General features: G+C 43.0%; 1 protein-coding gene across 3 annotated transcripts in view; it reads left to right on the top strand.

Moving 5' to 3' along the window:
- Tmem260 (transmembrane protein 260) overlaps positions 1-15,704 on the top strand; it is a 69,568-nt gene extending 53,864 nt beyond the window's left edge. The window contains exons 12-16 of one of the 3 annotated variants that reach the window (XM_052733402.1): positions 1,945-2,093; positions 5,177-5,353; positions 7,384-7,437; positions 10,352-10,442; positions 13,461-15,704. In XM_052733402.1, coding sequence (XP_052589362.1) covers positions 1,945-2,093; positions 5,177-5,353; positions 7,384-7,437; positions 10,352-10,442; positions 13,461-13,715 — 726 coding nt within the window. In that variant the 3' untranslated portion in view covers positions 13,716-15,704. Of the gene's footprint in view, positions 1-1,944; positions 2,094-5,176; positions 5,367-7,383; positions 7,438-10,351; positions 10,443-13,460 lie in introns of those variants that run through there. The other 2 variants (XM_052733404.1, XM_052733405.1) reach the window with 2 other exon arrangements.
- The last annotated feature ends 4,414 nt before the right edge of the window (positions 15,705-20,118 follow it).

The raw sequence follows: 20,118 nt of genomic DNA, 5'->3' as shown, positions 1-20,118 counted from the left end.
TTGCTTCTACCACTCAGGACCACCTGCCCAGGACTGGTATCACCCATAGTGGGTTGGGCCTTCCCACGTCAATCTCAGTTGAAAGTGACACATTTTTCAGAGCTTCCAAAGACTTCATAATGCTCACTCCTAAAACACTCACTAGCGAACGGGAGTCACTAGGCCTGAGCACATTGCTGCCTGAGAGAGGTGATTGTAATCAAGAGTGTGTTTGTAAAAAAAAAAAGACGACAGTAGCTATTGCTGGGCCAACAATGGTACCTGATAGAATTATAGTAAGGCTACCATGAGAATTAACTGAGAAATATTAAGTTCACAGCATATTACTCGATGGATGTGAATGTCCCAAGTATTGAAACTATTGGGTAATAAAACATTTGAATTGTATAATATATGCATTTAAAATTAATTTGTCATTTGTTAATTGAATGGCTTGTACAAGGTAAGTAAGATATGAGCACAATTGCCTAGATGATCATATTCAAGATGTAAATAGGAGTCTTTTCTATGAAATACAGAATTAAGTATATAATTAAGAAAAGTGATTTTTTTTTATTATTTTAATGAAAAGACATGTGAATCTAGTTGTGGTGACACATACCTGTAATCTCAGTCAGTTCTCAGGAGCCACCAGCAGGAGGATCAAGAGTGTAGTTGGAAGGTTTCTCTAGTCCTGCAGCCACTTACAAAATAATCACTCAGAGGCTTAATATTATTTACAAACTGTATGGCTTATGGCAGGCCTCTTGCTAGCTAGCTCTTACATCTTAAATTGACCCATTTCTATTGATCTATGTTTTGCCACATGTTCCATGGCTTACCGGTCTGCTGGCATGTTATTCCTTCAGCTGCAGGCTGGCGTCTCCCCAGACTCTGCCTTTCTTTTTCCTGTCTCTCTCCTTGGATTTCCTGCCAGCCTCTAAGCTGCCTTGCCATAGGCTAAAGCAGGTTATTTATTAACCAGTGGGAACAACATTTATTCACAGCATACAGAAAGACATCTCCCAGCAGAAGAGTTTGAGGCCATCTGGGCGATGATGGAACATACCTTTAATCCCAGCATTTGGGAGGCAGAGACAGAAGATCTCTGTGAGTTCAAGGCCAGCCTGATCTACAAAGTGAATTCTAGACCAGCCAGGGTGACATAGTAAGACCGTCTCAACAAAAAGAAACAAAACAAAAGTTTGAAGCTAGCCTATGTCACCAGTGAGATTATCTTTGTAATTAAAGACACTGCCTCAAAAATCAAAACAAAATAAAAAAATGTATAAGGATATGTGATTAATTGGGGACTACTAATAAATTCAGATTATTTAGCCAAAAAGGTTTTCAGCTTTGAGGCCTAGGTTATTATATAATTGAGTTTCTCAAGGGCAGAGATTATATCTTATTCGTCATAAGTGAGCAACACTAAGAAGATAAGAATGTAGTAATGATACATTTGTGTATTTTGTCTAGGTTATTTGGTCTGTCCATCAAAGACATTTCAACTACAACTAAAATAATTGGAGCACTGTTGTGTGCTATGCAGTGTGCTAGGTGCACAGAGATGAAAAGACACAGTACCTTCCCTCTGGGAGCTCAGGCTAGTGAGGAGTAGGCCTAGAACTATACCAGAGGTAGGTACAGAGGCTGGGGAGGGGGAGGGCTCCCGAGGGCTGTGTCTTTGCTGGTTCTGAGAATTGAGTTCCATTCTCTAAGACTGGGGATCATCATCCGGGAGTTGGCACATTCATGGAGTTGAAGTAGAGTCAGGGTAGTGGTCATCTCTTCAGACATGAGACCTGAGAATTAAGTCATTCTTAAGGCACAGCAGTGCGGCATCCCTCAGTTTGCCAGAAAGTATTTTTCCCAATTATTTAATTAGAACCTGTCCTTGGCTGTCGGTGGACCTGAAACTTTGCACATGAGCTGAGGTGTGGCTCCCTGTGATCTTTCTGACAGATGATGACTTATGAGTGGTATTTACCCAAGATGGCAAGGCACCTACCAGGAGTGCACTTTCCTGGGGACCGGTGGAACCCTGTGGAAGGAGTCTTACCTGGTGGGATGGTCACATTCAATCTTCATCACTTCCTTGAAATGAATAAACAGTAAGCATTCTTTTCATATTATAGCTTTTCTAAAATTGTTTCTGAAGCAGCTGTGCCTCATCCAAATGACCAATTTTCTACCTATTTCCCCGTCACCGGTGAGATTATCTTTGTAATTAAATTGAATATCTGTGCATAAATGAGGCCAGGCAGAAATAAATGTTATTGTTCTGGGTAAAAGAAAAATAAAGACAGATTAGCAAGAACAGCAAATAAGATCTTAGCACAATTCTGAGAAATTGGAGATGTGCCTGCCTACTTGAAATCATTGCAGGTGGATCGCAAGCAATTACGGTTCCCTCCTGATCAGCACTGTGGCCCCCTTTTAAGTGTAAAGCAGTTTTTCCAGGAATAATCACTGTATAAAAATAGCTTAGGCATTTTTATAAAGGATTAAACATTTTTATAAATAAGAAAAACACCTACAGTTTATGCTAGCTGAGGATAAAATAAGAGAATTGTGAATTCTGTACTTGAGAACATGAAATGATTTGCAGTTAAGGTCAAGAACAAGTGAGTCCTCGGTGGTGAGTCCTGAGCATTGCTTCTTTCTGAGATGCTTGGGACTGTCCCCAGCTTGAAAAAGAGGCATTGATTTCATGGTTTGTTTTTTTGGTTTTTTTTTTCTTGTGAAGAGGACTTAAAAAAATTTTTTTTTATAAATTCCAATGTCAAGCTATTCGTTGGTAGGGAAACAAAATGCAGTTTTTCAGTGTGCTGCTGAGCCTATCCTCAGTGGCTCATGAATGATAGAAAGGGGATGGGTACAAATGTGCTGTGAGAATAGCATTCAGTTATGATATTCAGAAGGAAGACACGACAAGCCAATAGCATCCCCAAACGGGCATTTTTGTGAGTTTCATTTAATTCTGCTTCAAAAATTTCCAAATATTTGCTCTGTTATAGCTTGTGTTAGGTCCTGGCAATAAAAAGAGACGTGAGGATCAGGTCCAAATCCCAGTGGACCATGGTCTAGTTGGCTGTATACAGTGATGTGAATATAACTAGCCAGAGTGTGGGAAGTTCTCACTAGCAAGTGTGAAACATGCCATAAGTGCCGACTGAGTAGATTATTTGACTACCTAAGCTAAGCATCCTGGGAACATAGACAAGAAGCCATTAATTTTGCCTGTGGGTGTTCACTCAGCATTTGTTAAGAAATGAAAGTTGGGATTGGAGAGAGAGCTCAGCAGTTAAGAGGACTTACCTGCTGCTCTTCTAGAGGACTTAGAAGACCTAGTTCAGTTTCCCATTCCCAGTTTACAGTAGCTTACAATAACTCCAGGTCCAAGGGATCCAAGCCCTCTTCTGACTCACAGGCCCCCTTACACACAGGAGCATACACACACAATATACACATAGAAAGAAAAGAAATGACAGTCTAACGTGACCCGAGAACAATATTGTAGGAATGTCACAACTCCCTGGGAAATGAGACACTACGAAAAGCTGTCAAGGGTACCATGGTCCTGCTGTTGTCATTTTGATAACTGGCTTTGAACTCTGGATGTTTTTAGCATAAGTTACTTATTTACATACACTGTACATGTAACCACACATATGGTATATTTTGTGGAGAGGATAATCCAGCTTCTTTTACCTCATATATCATAAACATTTTCTGTGTAGTCAGTCTCATAAACTCACAAGATGAAATTCACAGATAATAGATTCGGTTTCAAAACAGAATTTTGTTGTAGGTAAGTGCTTGAGAGAGAGAAAGCAAGCAGAGGTCCTGTCTAGCAAGAGCAGTCTCAGGCAAGGGTTGTCACTGGGTGTCCTGCTCTAAGGGCTACTAAAGCTTTGTCGTGTGGAGGCATTGGGTGGGGAGAGCTGGTCAGTCCAGTTGTCCTACCCACAGGTGTTCATGCACTTCTCCATCCTGGGGTCTGAACTGGAGTGTGGGCACACCTAAGGGATCTGATTCCTCACGGCATCCAGGCAGCTGTGTTCGTTAGGTTGCTATGTAAAAGGAGAGAGATTAAAACACACACCAGTGCCCTTAAACGTTTTTGGTATTTTTGTCCTCTGGCCAGGATAGAAGTACCAGTAAAACCAAGGACGTTTCTGGCTTCTGTTTTGGAGTCCTCATCTCTGACCAGTTTTTTGCTTTTCACATCACTAGCCAGAGGAACTGGTTGTGTCCTCCTCATCAGGGCCTCAGATGGCTGCTGCGGGTTCCTCCCAGAGCCTGGCTGAGTGCCCCTGGGAGCACTGCATCTTCCCAAGAGTGACTTGTTTCACTGGAGGCTGAACTTCCTTCACCAGCCCTAGGACCAGGCAGATGAGAAGACACAGGGAGCTAAATAACTTCCCAAATCATGGAGTAGCAAGTGTGAAGGGAAAATATGAAGTCTAAGCTGACAAATTGTCTTCTTTCAAAGTTATCCAAGTCATTTACTTTCCAATAACTTCTAATACTCTGCTGTTTCCCCTTTCTACTAAACAACCTCAAATAGGAAGAGAACCACTGTTAAAGCCATTTCTGTTTCTAACTTTTGTAGGCTCTAAGGTTCCTAACACTTATTCAAATCTGATTAATTTAATTCCAGCCAGTATTTATTATGTGTTAACCTCATGCTGTGCGGCATTCAAAGTTAATGCGGGGACAGAGGGCCTATCCTCAGGATGTTCTAGGCTTCTCAGGGAGACTTACAAATGCAAATAATAAGCATAGAAATGACAAAAGAGATAATAAAGCACAATGGACGTGTGGGGAATGGGGAGACTTAGAATTCTACCTGTAAAATAAGAAGGGATCGCAAAGAAAGCGTTTGTTTACATGTGACACAATGCCATGCCAGTGTTCCTGGTGATAAGGTCCCCATTTCAGAATGAGAGGCAGGAAGATTTTTCTCACCGGTTTCTGTTTGTTGCTTCCTGCAGTTTTCTGTTTTGTCTTGTTTTACAGTAAATAAATTTCTAGCACTATACCTGGGAAAGATTTAAATAAACCAACATGCTCACAAACGGCATGTTCGCAAATGGCGTATAAATAACTAAGGCTTATGGAGGCCAAAATGACCTTCTGTGAACTAAAGAAATATGACATTTTGAATTGTATGCTTTTCTGTTTTGGGTAGAAGAGAAACATTTGTTTGCATAGGAATTCATGAAGGTGACCCAACTTGGAAAATGAACTATTCACTTTGGCCATGGGGATCTTGTGACAAGTTGGTTCCTTCAAGGACTGTGTTCAACCCCGAAGAGTGGATTAAACACACACGAAGTCTTTATAACTGGACTGAAGAATACGGAAGGTATGAGCAGCAGGTGTGTTTTTAGGCAAATACCAGTTTTGTGTGTCTAAAAGCAAAGATGGCTACATTTTGAGAGACCTTGTCTGTTGTTTGGGGTTTTGAGACAAGTTCTTACTATCCAGGCTGGCCTCAAACTCAGGGTCCTCCTGCCTCAGCCTGCAGTGCTGGGGTCACAGGCCTGCCCCCTGCCTCAGCCTGCAGTGCTGGGGTCACAGGCCTGCCCCACCATACTTGGCTCTTGAGATGCCTTTTAATTTTTTGTTGAGTTTTCTAATATCATTTTCTGCCCACAAAAGATCATCAAACATCAGCAGAAAGAGATGGTTTCTTTCTTCTCCTGTCCAGGAGATCAGAGGGAAGGAGACTTTGGGGGAGTGGGTTCCCTAAGAGTTCGGTATGTGGTAGCCTCTGCTTTCAGGCCACGACACTGTAGTTTGCTCTGAGTGGAGGCACTCGTGAGCTGTGGGTAAGCTCTAGAAGCACTCTGTTGCCCAGGATGGTTCCTTTGGTGTGAACTTGCTGTGTTTAGCAATGTAGCTGAGTGATACAGCACTTTCCCAGCATGTGGCTGGAGTGGGGAATTCAGTCCCCAGCACAAAAACAGCAGACAAGCCACAGGTTCTGTAAGACAGGCGGAGCCGGAGAACCTTTTTCCGTGGCTGTCATCAACCATTGTGTTAACATCGCTTAGGATATTGTTAGCTCTTCTTGAGCATCTCTACATAAAGTTTACCTTACCTTTGGAAAATAAGTCCATCGAGACAAATTGCCCCCGTCATCTTTTTTAAATTCTGAGTTATTGAGCTGGAGAAATGACTCATGGGTTAAGAGCCTGTACCACTCTTGCAGAAGACCCAACTCAGTTCCCAGCACCCACAAACTGTGGCTTCATAACGACCTGTAACTCCAGCTCCAGGGGATCCAACATTCTCTTCCGGCTTCCACAGCCATCTGCACTCGCGTACAAAACACCCCACACACAGTTAAATACAAATATTTTTAAATTAATGGATTGTTTCACATCAGATAGCCTAGTGTTTATAATTTAGGCACAAGAGGAAAAATCATATTAACAAGTGCTATGAAAGTTTTTTGAGACAGTATGAGCTAACAGCACATTGTTATATGATTCATAAGAAAAGTTAAAAAAAAAATAATGGTCTGCTGGATATGGTAGTGCATGCCTCAGATCCCCGCACTCAGGAGGCTTAAGTCAGAAGGATTGTGAGTTTAAGACCATCCTGATAGACATGGTGAAAATTACATTTTCTTCAGATAGCTGATGAAAAATACATGTACATATTGTTCCTTAGCTCCATTCTATTTAAACAGATACATAATAAGAAATTTTAATTATAAATTTCTTATCTTAATTTTTATTATAAATTTTTAATTATAAAATTCTGGGCCAGGCGGTGGTGGCGCACGCCTTTAATCCCAGCACTCGGGAGGCAGAGGCAGGCGGATCTCTGTGAGTTCAAGGCCAGCCTGGTCTACAGAGTGAGTTCAAGGCCAGCCTGGGCTACAGAGTGAGTTCAAGGCCAGCCTGGGCTACAGAGTGAGTTCAAGGCCAGCCTGGGCTACAGAGTGAGTTCCAGGACAGGAGCAAAGGGAGCAAAGCTACACAGAGAAACCCTGTCTCGAAAAACCAAAAATAAATAAATAAATAAATAAATTCTGGCTAGCAGTTGTTGTTCAGAATTCTTCAAGCAGCCCATAGCCCAGCAGGGTTTAGTGAAGCTTCTCTTCACACGTGCTCTTGGCTGTGTCCTAGTGTGACCTATGTGTCCCCTCATAGGCTCAGGGATGGTTGCCCAACACCTGTGCCTCTTCCCTCTGTCCTCTGCTCCCTTGAGGTCCGATTAAGAGTTAGTAGATGCACTTACTAAATGCAAAACTCTCTGGTGTACTCACTATCAATACGTCAAGAGCCAGCCTGTTTCAATGGCCTTAGAAGATCATAAAACAGACATTGTGCGTCATAATGTAATGTGGCTGATGGAAGGATACTGTTTCTCTTGTAATTACAGATTTGATCCATCTTCTTGGGAATCGGTGGCTAATGAGGAGATGTGGCAAGCAAGGTGACTGATCTGCCACATTTTAGCATTTGTCGACTGTTTTTAACATAGCAAAGAAATAGCCCATGGCACTTTTCATTCTGGGAATATAGACAAGTGGAAATAAAAATGACTTAAGGGCAGCTGTCTTGTTCAGGACATTGTATTGTTATGTGTGCATAATCTCATCTCATCTTCATAACCCGTGAGGCTCTGTTATCTCCATTTTATAAAAGAGTGAGGTAGATGGATTTCTGAGGGCACTTAATGACAGTGACGGAATCCGAAGCTCACTATAGCCCTGAGGCACTCCTCACTCCATACTTCTGCTCCAGCTAAGCCAGTAGAAGGAGGAGAGACTGGGCAGAAGTGAGCTTTAAAGCCCTGTCTCTATGTGCCATGCCAGTCTGTTGTTAAAGCATCAGTTAACACTTACCAGAGGCCAGGCCCTGTGCCTGGCCAGAAGCTACACATGAGTACAACCCAGTTCCTGCCCTCACAGGGCACAGCCTGTTGCGGGAGACTTTGTGAAAAGATATTATCCCTTACTGTGGCGGATGCTATAGCTTCCTGTTGTTCAGAGAGAGGGGTCATACTGCTCCATATGGATTACTTCTTAGTGAAACGACTGCTTCTCTTGGTCCCTGTCATTATTTTTAAATAATCAACCAACAGGGGCCTGCAAGACGGCTGGCTGAGCAGGTAAAGGCACTTGTCAAGCCCGGAGACCTGAGCTTGATCCTTGGAACCCACAGGTTGGAAAGAGAACTGACTTCTATAAATTGTCCTCTGATCAACACATTAGAGATAGGACATGCACGTTCACACAGACGAAAGATAAATCAGTGTCAAAACTTCAAATCAACTCACACTAGTAAACTTTGGCCAAAACATCAGTACAAAAGTCCTAAGTAATACAGAAAGGTGTCCCTCAAGCCTGGGGAGTTCATCCTTCTGCAAAAATACACTGGTGCCCAGTCTATTCCAGAGATTACGTTCTGACAATTGAGTTATGGTACAGAGCATTTACATATGTTTAAAGATTTATTAAGAATTATATGGGGCTGGAGAAATGGCTCAATGGTTTAGAGCACTTACTGCTCTTCCAGAGGACCTGGGCTCAATTCCCAGCACCCACATGGCTGTTCATGTCTGCTGTAACTCCAGTTTCAAGGGCCCTGACATCATCACCCAGACATACATGCAGGCAAAACACCAATACACATAAAATTTTAAATTAAATAAATTTTAAAAAAAAGAATTACAAAGAAATACAGCTGTCAGGCAGTGGTGGTGCATGCCTTTAATCCCAGCACTTGGGAGGCAGAGGCACTTGGATGTCTTTGAGTTCAAGGCCAGCCTGATCTACAAAGAGTTAGTTCCAGGACAGCTAGAACTTGTTACACAGAGAAACACTGTCTCAGGGAAAAAAAGAAAAAGGAAAAAAAAAGGAAAAGAAATACAGTTCCTTGGGCCAGCAAGACGACTCAGGAGGTAAAAGTGTATCAATGTGAGTTTGATCCTCACTACTTATGTGGAAGAAAGAGAAAACTGATTGCTGCAAGTTGTCCTTTGACCTCTATATTTACAATGTAGCACCTAGAGCCCTGTGCCCTATCACCACATGCACACAAAATAAATAAAATGTTTTTTTAAATAAAGAAATATAACTCCACTATAATCATTACAAAATAGCTGTTTGTGCCAGCATGTTTTTGAGGAAGTTAAAAAATGGCCTAAAGCTGCCAGTCTAGTTCCAGGGACCAACACCTGCTTTAAAAACCGGATCAAAGCTACACTGCACAATTGTTCGTTGTGATTGACTGTGGGAAAGCTGGGAGACAATCACATAAAAGAAGAAATCAGGTTATTATTTAGGCAGGTATTGATTTAATTAGTGTGCTGTACACAATTTGGATGTTTGTGTGCTCAAAGAATCCAGCCCCTTTTGAGACTGGGCACATGACCCAAGCTGCTGGGATGGGCACCTTCAGGGATGCGCTGACAAACCCAGAAGGCCTCCCTGTCCCTGACCACTCTTCCATACAGTGGTGCACATCTGTAGGGACCACATAGTGATGATAGGACCCTTTTCCCCAAAAGCGTCAGTGGTGAGTGTGAGTGCTGTGCCTTGGGAGGCTTTGGTGGTGAGTGTGAGCACTGTGCCTTGGGGGGCTTTGGTGGTGAGTGTGAGCACTGTGCCTTGGGAGGCTTTGGTGGTGAATGTGAGCACTGTGCCTTAGGGGGGCTTGGTGTTGAGTGTGAGCACTGTGCCTTGGGGGGCTTTGGTGGTGAGTGTGAGCACTGTGCTTTGGGGGGCTTGGTGGTGAGTGTGAGCACTGTGCCTTGGGGGGCTTTGGTGTTGAGTGTGAGTGCTGTGCCTTGGGGGGCTTTGGTGTTGAGTGTGAGTGCTGTGCCTTGGGGGGCTTTGGTGTTGAGTGTGAGTGCTGTGCCTTGGGGGGCTTTGGTGGTGAGTGTGAGTGCTGTGCCTTGGGGGGCTTTGGTGTTGAGTGTAAGTACTGTGCCTTGGGGGGCTTTGGTGGTGAGTGTGAGTGCTGTGCCTTGGGAGGCTTTGGCGTTGAGTATGAGTGCTGTGCCTTGGGGGGCTTTGGTGTTGAGTATGAGTACTGTGCCTTGGGGGGCTTTGGTGGTGAGTGTGAGCACTGTGCCTTAGGGGGGCTTGGTGGTGAGTGTGAGCACTGTGCCTTGGGGGGCTTTGGTGTTGAGTGTGAGCACTGTGCCTTGGGGGCTTGGTGTTGAGTGTGAGCACTGTGCCTTGGGGGGGCTTGGTGGTGAGTGTGAGTACTGTGCCTCGGAGGGCCTTGGATCACTGTTGGTTCAGAGTAAATTTCCATGCACACAGGAGAATGAAGACTGCACAAAAAAGGAGTTTGTGCTGTGGTATAATTCTAACGTGAGTTCTTCCTCCCACCCCCAGGATGAAAACACCGTTCTTCATCTTTAACTTGGCAGAGACTGCCACGGTGCCTCCAGACGTGAAGGCACAGCTCTACACTCATGCATATAAAGTATGTCTCAGTTTTGCTGAAGGGCATCTACCGGGAGGTGGAAGTGACTGGAGTGGAGACAGGGTGTGCAACAGAAGGTTTAGTCTCTGCTGTCCAGCTGATCTGGAGCATTATAAAGTAGCACAGATGGGGAAAAAAACCTCAATTTTGCCGGGCGGTGGTGGCGCACGCCTTTAATCCCAGCACTTGGGAGGCAGAGCCAGGTGGATCTCTGCGAGTTCAAGGCCAGCCTGGGCTACCGAGTGAGTTCCAGGAAAGGCGCAAAGCTACACAGAGAAACCCTGTCTCGAAAAACCAAAAAAAAAAAAAAACAAAAAAAACAAAAAAAAAAAAACCTCAATTTCAATTGTGTCATAAGCAGTGTTTAAGGTAAAGGGTCATGGTAATCAAAATAACATCCCCACCCCACAGTGCCTGTACCATTGCCTTCTGTGGCAAAAGGCACTCTGTTGATATGGTTGAGTTAAAGGACGTGAGATCAAGCTTATCCTGGATTAGCCAACTGGGTCCAATATGATCATGGGGGCCTTTAAAAGACACACCAGAGAGAGAGAGAGATTTGGGAATGGTATCCACTGGCCATGAAGATGGAGAAAGGGCTGTGAGTTACAGGTATGGAAGATTCTGGAAACTAGAAAGGGAAGGAACAAATTGTGCAGAGTGCAGGAGTGCAGTGTGGCTGATGTCTCGGCTTCTTCCCCCGATGCAGGACAGTGAGCCTGTCTTGCTTTTAGCCAGTGTCTGTGGTTCTTCGTTGCAGCACCGAGAGGAAACTGACATAATGGCTTTACTAAAACTGCCATGTCACCCTCAGTGCAAAATCCTGCCTGCTCGTGAAATGATAGCCATGGCTGGTAGAGGAGTCCTGGGGACAGAGAAAAGCCACAGAAGGAGTCTGTCTCCTAACTAGCCTTAGGAAGCCCAACACCTTCTGAAGGCATAGCTACACTCTCCTCAGGAAAAGCACACACACTGAGAGGCTTTTGGTGCACTGTTTTGACAAGGCTCTGGTTTCCTGTGACTTTTAACACTGGCCTCTGCTAACACTACAGACTTAGCCAGTTGGCCGTGGAAACATATATCCTGGTAAGGGCCTGTGCACACAGAGCTCAGGCCCTTCCTATGTGAGCAGCCAAGTTCCCCTCTCTCTGGACTGCTGTGGTTCTTCTCAGCCAACACATTTGCTTGCTGCTGACTTAAAGCAGCATAGTGTCCAATTGGCATGACTTATTTGCTGCTTAATTTTGAACATTAGCTCACTTTTATTCATTCTTCACTCACAACATTTATTGAACACCTGCTCAATACTGCATATTGTGTTAGATATGGTCTTGTCTCTGCTGTCACAAAGGTAGCAGGTTACAGCAAGGATGTTGAGGATGAGCCACTCCACAGTCCCAGATCAGTCTTAATATGTGCTGACAGTCAGGCTATGCATAGGACCCAGAGATCTGAGCCTGAGTGCTGGGATGAGGTGCCATGCTGGAATACCAGGATGAGCCAGCCAGATAGATGGTAGAAAGTGACGGGAGGGAGGCTGGTCCAAAAGGAGGTAGCCCCAGGAGCAAAGGCAGAGTCCTCCAGGGCACCCCACTCAAGGGCAGTGAGGGAGTCGATTTTGGAAGGCAGCATGTAGAGTTCTGTCTGGCAGCTAAGAGGGTCAGAGTCTAAGCTCACTCCAACGTAAATGTCAGCTGTGAGTCACCAATGTGAAGGGAAACTGTTCTGAGAAGAAGTTGAAGACAGATGGGGTTTTTAAATCTCCAAGGGACAGTCACAGGCTGTAGAGTTCTTGACAAGGATGCTGTTTTAGTGGGCATTCATTTGGCTCCTTTGGAGGAGAAGGGAAAAGATCATTAACTGGTCTCTGTCCACTACATGATATTGTGAACACAGCCCTACTTCAAAAGCACTGTCTGGTCTGTCTTCAGTCGGCAGGGACACTACTAGTTACCCAGTGCTAACGGGACAGTGAAATTCCTAAAGAAGGAAGCATCACGTTCCATTGTGCAGACTAGTCTCCACTTACCTGTTTATTTGTTAATGTTGATGCATTCCTTCTGGAAAATTTATTATCGAAATTCTGGACTGCTTGTAGATGGCTCAGCAGGTAAAGACATTTGCTAACAAACCTGAGGACCTGATTTGATCCCCAGAACCTACGTGGTGGAAGGAGAGAACCAACTGCCAGAAGTTGTCCTCTGAATGCCACATGTGCACTGTGATGCACGTGCACACACACACACACACACACACACACACACACACACACACACACCAAAAAAAAACTAAATAAATAAATAAATAAATAGATGATAAATAAATAGATGTTTTGATTCTACTTGCGTCCAGTTAACACTGTCTCTGCAGTTGGGAAATCAGAATTCTGAGTTTCTGCGGACAGTGTTTTGGCTATGGCGATGGTAAATTGTAGGGTGTTGTGAAGATTTTCAGCATCGCCCTTTTAGGGGCTCTCTTGATTCTGCTGTGCCAGTACACTTGATAACAATGGAATTGTTGGGATTGGATTGTTGCTAACACTACTGTTGTTCCATGTAGAGAAAAATCCACGTTAATAATGTGAAACAGAAGTTTAATTCTGCCAAGTTCTTTTTCTACACTGTCTATTAAAGATAGATTTTTTTTTTCCAGCAGCTAAATTTAGAGGTTTAGCCGCTCGGCCTGTTGAGTAAATAGCTTTCCTCCAGTTAGAACTAAATCCTTTCCCAGAACATCTTTCTGGAGAAAGAGCACTTTGTCCTGACACAGTGTGTCTTGGGATCCTGCAGCATCCAAAGCCCCAGAAGCAGTTTTGACGAAGCACATCTGCCTCCCGCTACTGTAGTAATTACGTAGCATCCCTGTATTTTCTGCATGGCCTGGCAATGATTAGATTTTTACTGTAGGCTGCTTGGATTTTTTTTTTCCTTGTGTCATTAATTTCTCTCTGTTTTCTGGTTTTGAAACAAGAAAGTCTGTCAGGATAACAATGGACTCCCAACACTTGCTGTCTTCCAGCTTTACAAGGAGATAGTGTACTTGCGTGAGGAGCACCCGGTGAATTGGCATAAGAACTACGCCATCGCCTGCGAGCGGATGCTGCGCCTTCCAGGGACAGACGCAGACCCTGAAGTCCTGCTGTCTGAAACCATCAGACATTTTCGTCTCTACACTCAGAAAGCACAGACTGATCCACAGCGAGCAGACATCATAGCTGCTCTCAAGCACCTCAGAAGAGAACTACAGAGTCTAAAAAATACAAAAAAGGTCTGAGCCAGCAAGTGGAGGCAGTCCTGCTCATGTTCTGCTTCCAGAGTTGCCAAAGTCCACAAGTTTTTCCTTCAAGTAAAGAAGATATATCAAAAAAGTAGAAATCTCAGCTATCTCCTGGACATAAGTAACATGTACAGCAGAAACATGTTAATGGCTAAAATGTATGCCTTATGCAAAGTTATGTTTATCTCATGTTGCCAAATTAGCATTTCCATGAGAAGTGTTCAGAAACATCTGCAGTTTTCATATAGTGACTGTAGGTTCTAGATGAGAAGGAACTGTCTCCACAGACCTGTAATGTTTGACCCTGAGTCTTTTGAGGGCTGTGATTATTGGGATCCATTTAAAAAGATATTCTTAAAATACTCATTCCAGACCAAAGATGTTTTCCAATTCCTGAAAGTGAGATGGTCTCTAAAAACAATTCTTGTTATACCTCGTTAGAATTCCTTTTTTCTTTAGTTAACTATAGTTGTTAGAGCCTGAAACTTTATCCTTTATACCAAGTATGTGGGGTTTTTTTTAAGTTTTGAGTTTTAGTATCTTCATTCTGCAGTCACTGAAAAGGAAAGCTAATTTCATGTTTGCTTGTTTCAATTGCAGAAACAGGCAAATTAAAAGGCATTTAACATGTCCTTAATTAATTTCATATTTATGTTTCACTTCTATTTGGATTCACAGTTCTAGACCCCATAATTAGTAGGGTAGCTAGCTGCCCGGATGCACAAAGGGGCGTGGGCAAGAGTGGGGGTGGGGAGGTTGTTGAGTAAATTCATTTCTGCTACAGGCATCTTTTATACATCTTACTAAAGGGAACATGGTAAGAAATGCAAATAATAATAGTTCTTTATTTATTATGACAGTTAATTAATAGCAACCTGTTTTAATGAATAAAGTCACTCAGAGTCCTTCAGCACTTCCTAAGTAAAGGCCAGAATCTGTAGGGATTCTTTTCCCCGATTGTATAGCTCCTAGACTCCAAGCACTATATAGGCCCCTGTATAGAAATGCTCACTAATGAAGAGGGAGGGCTAGAAGCTTGTCTGCATTCAAAGATCACTGGTGAGTCATTCAGCAAGAAAAGGCCCCTTACCAGGAATAGTCACAGTTCCGTGGCATTGTACTAGCAAAAGGGTCTGATCAAAGGTCTCCCGTGGAGCTTGCATGGTTCCCTTTCATACTACGACCATAATTAAAACCACTAATTCTCTTTTAAAATGCTGCAGGATGCCATGTAGGCATCTGTCTGGAGTGTCCTTTGTGATGTCATAAGCTGTTAAGGACCAGTGCCGAGGGCTTTTGAGTGAAATGCCAGTCATGAAGGTGCTTCAAGACAAGGGTGCCTCTAAAAGCTTGACAGGGCCTTGACTGCACAATTCGAGCTGAATTTGCCCCTTGTCAGCTGCCAGTAAATAAATCTCAAAGGGGAAAAGCTGGAGTTTCATTACCTGATCCATGGGGCTTTGTTGGTTTTGGCATCGCACAGGGGAAGCTCTTGCTCCTCCATTCTCTGGATTTGAAGATGTCCATTGGAGCCTGCAGTGCCTGGACAAGGTTCAGAGCGGAACCTTTTGAAGAGTGTCAATAGTTGTAACAGTTCAGCTGTTAGGAAGACAAATACACGGAGGAGCTCATTAATCCGCTTTTGGCTCTCGGTGCCTTTTGCCCTTTTATCACAGCCTTATTAGGCTCCTGCTCATCTTGAACCAGAAAAAACTGAATTGAAGTTGTTGAGTACTAATTGGCAAAGACTTTTAATCATGGGCCAAGAACTTTCACTGACTTGAAAGTAACTTCTCCACAGGGAAGAGCCAGAAACCTGGTTCACCTTAAAACAAAAACCTGTTGGAGCTCAGTGTGGTGTGAAAATTGAAGGAAGCGTCGATAAATTGTCTCAGTCTACCCGTTCCAAAGAAATTATGTAAGATTATGATTTTCACTTGTCTGGGGGGAGAGGAAAATAAAGTTCAAACATTTCTTAAGAAAGTCTTTATTGGTTCAGAAAAAATGGCTTGAGTATGTGTGGTGACCGAGTTTGCTTCTGAACATCCAGCTGCATGTGTGACTGTTCATCTGGGAGTCTACATATCCATGCAGTATTTTCCGACCCTTATTAAAAGGAATATTTTCTGTTAGTTGCCTTCTGAATGGCAAGCATGGCCTCTGTAAGAACACCTGCCTTTTGAACATGTGTCGTCAGCATAGAGGCAAGTCAGCTTCTGAGTGGGCTCTGCGGACGGCCTGGGTGGTTTGGTATCTGTGCAACAGCGACTTTAGACCACTGTTCTTTGACAAAGCAGCAGTATGTAGTCTGTGGCACATAAAGTCACAACTATTCACATTTCTTAAAACCATTGGGAAATGAAAAAACTAGCAAGTGGAGCTAAGATTTAAGGTCGATTAGCCAGGTTGGCCTTCGTTCCCACGACAGCTGCTTCTGAGGATCCTTTCTCCTGAGTGAAGCTGGGTGCTTTTCCTTGCTTCTCTTCCTTTTCCTTGGCTAGAGCCTAACACCATCAAATTAGATACAGGGCTCCTCCGTTAGTCCAACCCCAGGACTGAGGAGGGCGTGAAGGAGATGACTTCTCATGCAGGATTTGGCCAGCGTCCCCCTCACAGTGTCCCTGGAGTGCTGTGGGTTGGCAGATGGCCAGGAACCCCACAACGCCAGCTTCTGCCTGGAGTTTAGCCTGAGGAGCAAGTGGGAGCTGGCAGAGCTGTCTGTCTCCACACACTGCAGTGCCCTGCTGCCTGGGCCCTGAGGTCAGCCCACACCAGAGGGCACACGATGAAGGCATAGTGGCCTCCATGTTCGCTAGCAAAGCACCAAGCATGTCCCGCTTCCCACCCTTCTCTGGGGTGGGAAGCGTGCACAGTTCCTAGTGCTTTACTTCCTCTTGTTTTTTAAAAGGACCTTTCAAATATACATAGTGTTCTGTTACTCAATGTGTAGCCAAAACAAAATTCATTACTAATGTATTATTTTGAAAGCTGACAATCGAATTTGTAAATGTTACTTCCCTCATATGCTCAGTGTTTTCTGATGATGAAGCTATGATGTTTAGCCATTAAGAGATTTAATTAAAGCCAGTTTGGGGGGGTCAGGTTATTATACTCTGCTGATAACTCGATGTCATCAGATCAGGATATGAAGAGTAGATTTTTAAATTTACATATTAAAAGTTAAACATTGTGACTCCTTAATCATACTTCCCATTAATATCCATCAGCAGTTAAAATGAGTACTTTTAATATTCAGAAAAAAATTTCAATTTCAAAGGTTAAAAAATGAATCTTATTACAGCAAATCCTTTTGTTTTATTTCTGATATAATTTTACAGATGCACTATCATAGGGTAATAAGATTCTGAACTACTCAAGTGCTGTGGCTAGGTAAAGAAAATAATTCCAGATAGACCCCTAAGAGAGTCACACTATTTTCATTTATCCTCATATTTTGTTGTGGATGCGAAACCATTCTGAAGCTCAAACGCCAAACAAGTGATGTTTCCAAGGATGCTGGGAACATTAAAAGCCAAGATCTTGGCACAGCACTGCAGAGCAAACAAGAAGTGGAGGCTTAGCCGCGCTCATGCTCGATGAAGACGTCATTGTCAGGACTCCGAAGGCCTGTTTGATCTGGATCAGCATGGATGATGGCTTGCAAAGCTCAAGGAGTGGTACAGTGTGTTACCTGGGAAAGCAGACGAGCCTGGATGTATCTTGAAAGGGTTGTGTTGTTTTGTTTTGTTTCAGCAAGAAAGAAATAACTTCACCAACGCAACATGTGTTAGAAGGATTAGCTCATGCTGTTAAAAAATAAATGCTGGTTGGTTGGTGGGAAGGGCAGATAGAGGTCCTCAATCCAATGTGAAGCCAACAAGCAATTTGCTAGCCCTTTTTTTTGGCAAAACCAATGTTATGGGTGAAGATGAATTTTCAGTCATAAAGATATTTTGAAGATATTTAATTGTCAGTTGCTGAGATTGCCTCCTTTCATGATAAAAAGAACTGCATGTCAATCCGAGCTGCACTCCTCCCCAATGCTCAGCTTACAGCATCCAAACATACCTAACTCTTCTGTCTATGTGCTGTGACAGGAGTATATGGTAAATCTTCAATTCAGATGTAACAAAAATACAGAGAACTAAGCCAAAGCCAAGAGCCCATCCTCTCATAACTGAGTTGTTTAGAATTGTTATGTCTGCAGTATGTCTTGTTAGAACAGAAAAATACAATAGATCAAAACATAATACAGCCCAGCTCCCTCCACTCAGCCCCAGCCCTAGAATCAAGTCTTTATGTTGGTATATGTTACATATTATAAACTAATAATACACATTATAAATTTTGTCCTTTTTATCAAAGTCAACATCTATTTGGAAGTGTTGCCTTAAAAGGATTATTTTGTAAGGAAATCTGTTAAAATGGAAATTTAAAATTTCCTTCAACTAAATATTCCCTTACATGGCTGAACTACTAGACGTTGTCTTAATACCTGTAGATGTTGCTCATCTGTGAAAGTCTATGCTAAAAACTAAAGAGGTCACGTTTGGAAAATCAGACCACTTCTCAACCCTGATGAATTGCCCACTACCTAGAACTTAGGATACTTCCTGGAAGTATCATGAAAGACAAGAATATCCCACAATCCTAGTATACTAAGTCTTGAACCCCAAATCTGCAAGAGTGGAAACAATGAAGATTTTGAGAACATAAATCATGTTATCATGTCTTCCCTCAAGATCAGCTTTGAAAGTAGAAAGGAAACAATGCAAGATTGTTATATTAATAATAGCATTTTTAAACATAATTCTTTATTGATTTTTTGGGAATTTCACATTGTGCACCACAATCTTGCTCATGTCCCAGTCTGTCTATATCCATCCCTCACCCAGCATCCTCCCCCAGCATCCTCTCAGAAAGAACCCCCCCAAAAAATTAAAAACAACCACCTAGTTCCTCCATCTTTGCTGCTTCTCCAACACCTCTTCATTGATCCTAGTGGAATTTGAGGCTGTGGTGTGTCATGTAGTAAACATTTGGTCCAATCAGTCCCACCAGTACACAAGACCAAGCACCCTTTGTAGATGCTCTAGAAACAGGTACAAAAGTGCCTTTAAGGAATTTCTCATCAAGTGGAAAAGGATTCACTCATCGAAAAACTCAGGTTCTTTTGGTAGAAGAGTTAAATCAAGCAGGTAGAAGGAAGTTGAAAAAAAAAACAAAAAGGATGGATGGATGGATGGATGGATGGATGGATGGATGGATGGATGGATGGGAGTCTAGAGAGATGGCTCTGAAGTTAAGAGCATTTGCTGTTAAAGGACCTTGGTTCAGTTCCCAGCACCCACTTGGCAAGTTGAACAATATAATTCCAGTTCCTGGGATCTGATGCCTTCTGACATCCCACACCAGGCATGTACATGGTGCACTGACATGCATGCAGACAAAACACTCACACACATAAAGATAAATCTTGGAAAAATAGTTACATATAGAAGAACAGAAAAGCAAGGACCAGTATAAAGTAGTGTGACTCCTTACGGAGAGGGTTGTACCTGGTGGTGGTTCTTATCCAGCTTGCTGTGTTTTAAGTCATAGCATATTCATTTTCTATGACTGGTTTTAACACCACCTTTTATCTTTCAGCAATCAGAACATGAACCACTAACCTGTGCACATAGCTGCCTTGGTGGGGGACAGTCTCTTGCTGTGCAGGGCTGTGCCTGGCTGGAGCAGCTGTCACCCTGTGGATCATAAAGTTCACTTCAGTAATAACTGACCAGCTGTTTTCTATGAAATAGAAGGAAAAGAGAAGAAAGCATCTGAACTAACATGAGGGAGGAGAATTTCATAAAACTCAGTTCACTTTGTGTACATGCAAATGGAATATATATCATACTAAATGTAGGTATAATGTTCACATCTAAATGTGTAGATTGGGCAATAGAGAATTTGCCTCTTGCAGAGCATGATGGTACCCATCTGTAATTCCAGCACTCAGGAGACCGGAAGTAGAAGACTCATGAGTTTGAGGTTAGCCTGGGCTACACAGCAAAGACACTGCCTTAAAAAGAAGAGAGTCTATTTCTTATTAAGGGTCATGGTAAAGATAAATACATTTCAAAGATACTGGCTTTGGAAAACTTCAGGCCAGGATGACTAGTGAGGGATCACTGAATACAGACTACCACAGTTTATCCATCACCTAAGCCAGGAGTGGTACTTCACACCTGTAATCCCAGCACTAGGGAGGAGGCAGGAGGACCACCAAGAGTTGGAGAATAGACTGGGCTATGTAGTTCCAGGCCATCCTGCACTAGAGTGAGACAACAAAGTTCCATGTTGGTGAGAATGTTATTTCCAAATTTGGCTGAGTTTTACATATGATTTGTAATAG

The sequence above is a fragment of the Peromyscus californicus genome, unplaced genomic scaffold (assembly GCF_007827085.1).
Source record: "Peromyscus californicus insignis strain IS unplaced genomic scaffold, ASM782708v3 Scaffold_12__1_contigs__length_115047231, whole genome shotgun sequence".
NCBI lineage: Eukaryota > Metazoa > Chordata > Mammalia > Rodentia > Cricetidae > Peromyscus > Peromyscus californicus.
The sequence above is the reverse complement of the archived record's forward strand: the minus strand, read 5'-3'. Positions and strand labels throughout refer to the sequence as shown.